Genomic DNA, 2,190 nt, shown 5'->3' on the forward strand with positions numbered 1-2,190 from the left:
AAAACCAAACGAAGCCCACTGCCATCGAGTCGATTCCGACCCATAACGACCCTATAGTTCTGCTCTGTCCAGAGTAGAATTGCCTCATAGGGTTTCCAAGGAGCGGCTGGGGGATTCAAACCACCGACCTTTTGGTTAGCAGCTGGACTCTTAACCACTGCACCACCAGGGCTCCTCAAAATAAATGTTTGTGGAATCAATCAATAAGCAAACCTGCTGCAAGATTAACATGCCCAGCATCACAGCGGTGAAAGGCAGAGCTAGGGTTCAGGCCTCACGCTTGCTTTCTGCACGCGCTGCACCATGCTACCTACCTCTCAGATGTCACCTGTCCCTCCCATGGTGACATCACACAGATATCACTAATCTCTCCAGAATATTCACAGATTCTCCCACTGGCCTGGGTTTTCCCACCTATTGTGTTATGGTGTGTTCTACTCTGATGCCAGATCTCATTTTTTGGTTATCAGTTTAGTGCTTTACTTTCATTATTTAGAAAATAGCATATTTTCTTGTCATAGAAGAGATAGATGTTCATTTTATGAAAAAATGAAAGAATTGTTTTAGAAATTCCCTTCCAATCTACTGTTCATCTTGGCACTGAGCTTCAGTTGTGTTGGTGTGACTTGGTGGAATGGATGTGTCCTGACTCAGGACTCTCCAGCCAAGTACCTCAGCTTCACTGGAATGATGAGGCAAGCAATGGACTGGCAGAGGGGAGGTCAGGGACCCTCTCCTGACTTTCCCTTGCTGGGCTTCAGGCTTCTAATCCATTGAACAAAGGCGCTAGAGCACAGGATGTCTAACATCGCCTTCAGCTCTCAAGTCTAGAGGAGCCCAACGCAGGTCACCAGGCTCTGCCGACTATCAGCCCTCAGGAAGTGACTCAGCTGCCAAATATGCACCCTTTCTACCTCACAGGATTTTGACGAGCACTCAGTGAGAACAGAGACATGAAAGTACTTAGGACAAGTTAGGAATATCTCCCGCACGTTCCTGCTGGAGATGATTCACTTGCTGCTGCTGCTTTAGTTCTGAAGTTGCAGCCCATGAGGCCCTCAGGTGGCTGCTGACGACTTACCTGGTGGTAGATTCTCCGCACAAACATGCCCCGAGTGAAGGCTTGGATGACCACAGCAGCCCTGTGGACACGCTGGTAGGCCAGGCGGGCCCTGTGCATCCGGTACTGCTTCTGGAACACCAAAGCTGCCCTGGTCTGCCGCAGATGCTCAGCCAGCCTGTGGAGTGGGAACGAGCAGTGTCAGACCACGGCCTTGCTGACCACAGGGGTGTCTGGGCTATTCATGAATGTAAGACCCTCCCTCTATGGCTCTACCAGGACACTCCCGGCCCAAGCCAACTCTCATCACCTTACCGATTCTAGCAATGGCTGGGGGCACTTGAAGTGCAGGCTTGGAACAGCATAAACCGCTTCCTCCAAGTTGTCCAAGGTCTTTGCACAGGCTTAAAACACATTGTAAGTATGACTCTGATCCTTGCTGACCACTCCCACCTGTGTGCCCCTCACAGTGACCTGGGAAGTTCTCAATGACATCATCATTAGCACTATACACCACGTGTTTACATTTCTGTCAGTCCCTCTGACCCTCACTGGGCTTGAGGATATCAGGGGCTATGCCTCAATCATCTAGTACAGGGCCTAGCATAGTAGGTGCTTAGTAACCATTTGCTGAATGAATAAAATCTTCATAGGCCTGCAATGATCCCTCCCTGTTTTCTCGTTTCTCTGCCCTTCTGCCTGGGATGCACTGAATGTGGACATCTACTTTCCTGTTTTATTTCTGCATTTCCCACCCTTCCCCCACCCCCAAATAAGACAAAAAGTCAGTCTGACACTTTCTACCCTTCTTAAGGGCCTTGTTGGGTAGAGACTCAAAATGTTAAAAGTTAGAAACTTGTTGCCATCAAGTTGACTCCAACTCATAGCGACCGCTTGCATGTCAGAGTAGAATTGTGTTTCATACAGTTTTCAATGGTTGACTTTTCACACATGGATTGCCAGGACTTTCTTGTAAGGCACCTCTGGGTGGACTTGAACTTCCAACCTTTCCGTTAGCAGTGCATTAACCGTTTGCATTACCCAGGGACTTCAAAAGCTAGAAAGGATCCTAGAAATCCTTGAGTGCAACCCCAGAGAAAGAGGTGACCTGTCCAGCCCCTGTCCCACAT

At 48.8% G+C, this 2,190-nt stretch overlaps 1 protein-coding gene across 1 annotated transcript in view; it reads right to left on the reverse strand.

The window, feature by feature from the left end:
* The window catches only part of MYO5B (myosin VB), a gene marked incomplete at its 3' end in the record, with an annotated part of 218,200 nt that overhangs the window by 72,164 nt on the left and 143,846 nt on the right, over nt 1-2,190 (reverse strand). The window contains exon 17 of the mRNA XM_023733930.1: nt 1,082-1,238. Coding sequence (XP_023589698.1) covers nt 1,082-1,238 — 157 coding nt within the window. The remainder of the gene's footprint in view (nt 1-1,081; nt 1,239-2,190) is intronic.

The sequence above is a fragment of the Trichechus manatus genome, unplaced genomic scaffold (genome assembly GCF_000243295.1).
Source record: "Trichechus manatus latirostris isolate Lorelei unplaced genomic scaffold, TriManLat1.0 scaffold00063, whole genome shotgun sequence".
Classification (NCBI taxonomy): Eukaryota; Metazoa; Chordata; class Mammalia; order Sirenia; family Trichechidae; genus Trichechus; species Trichechus manatus.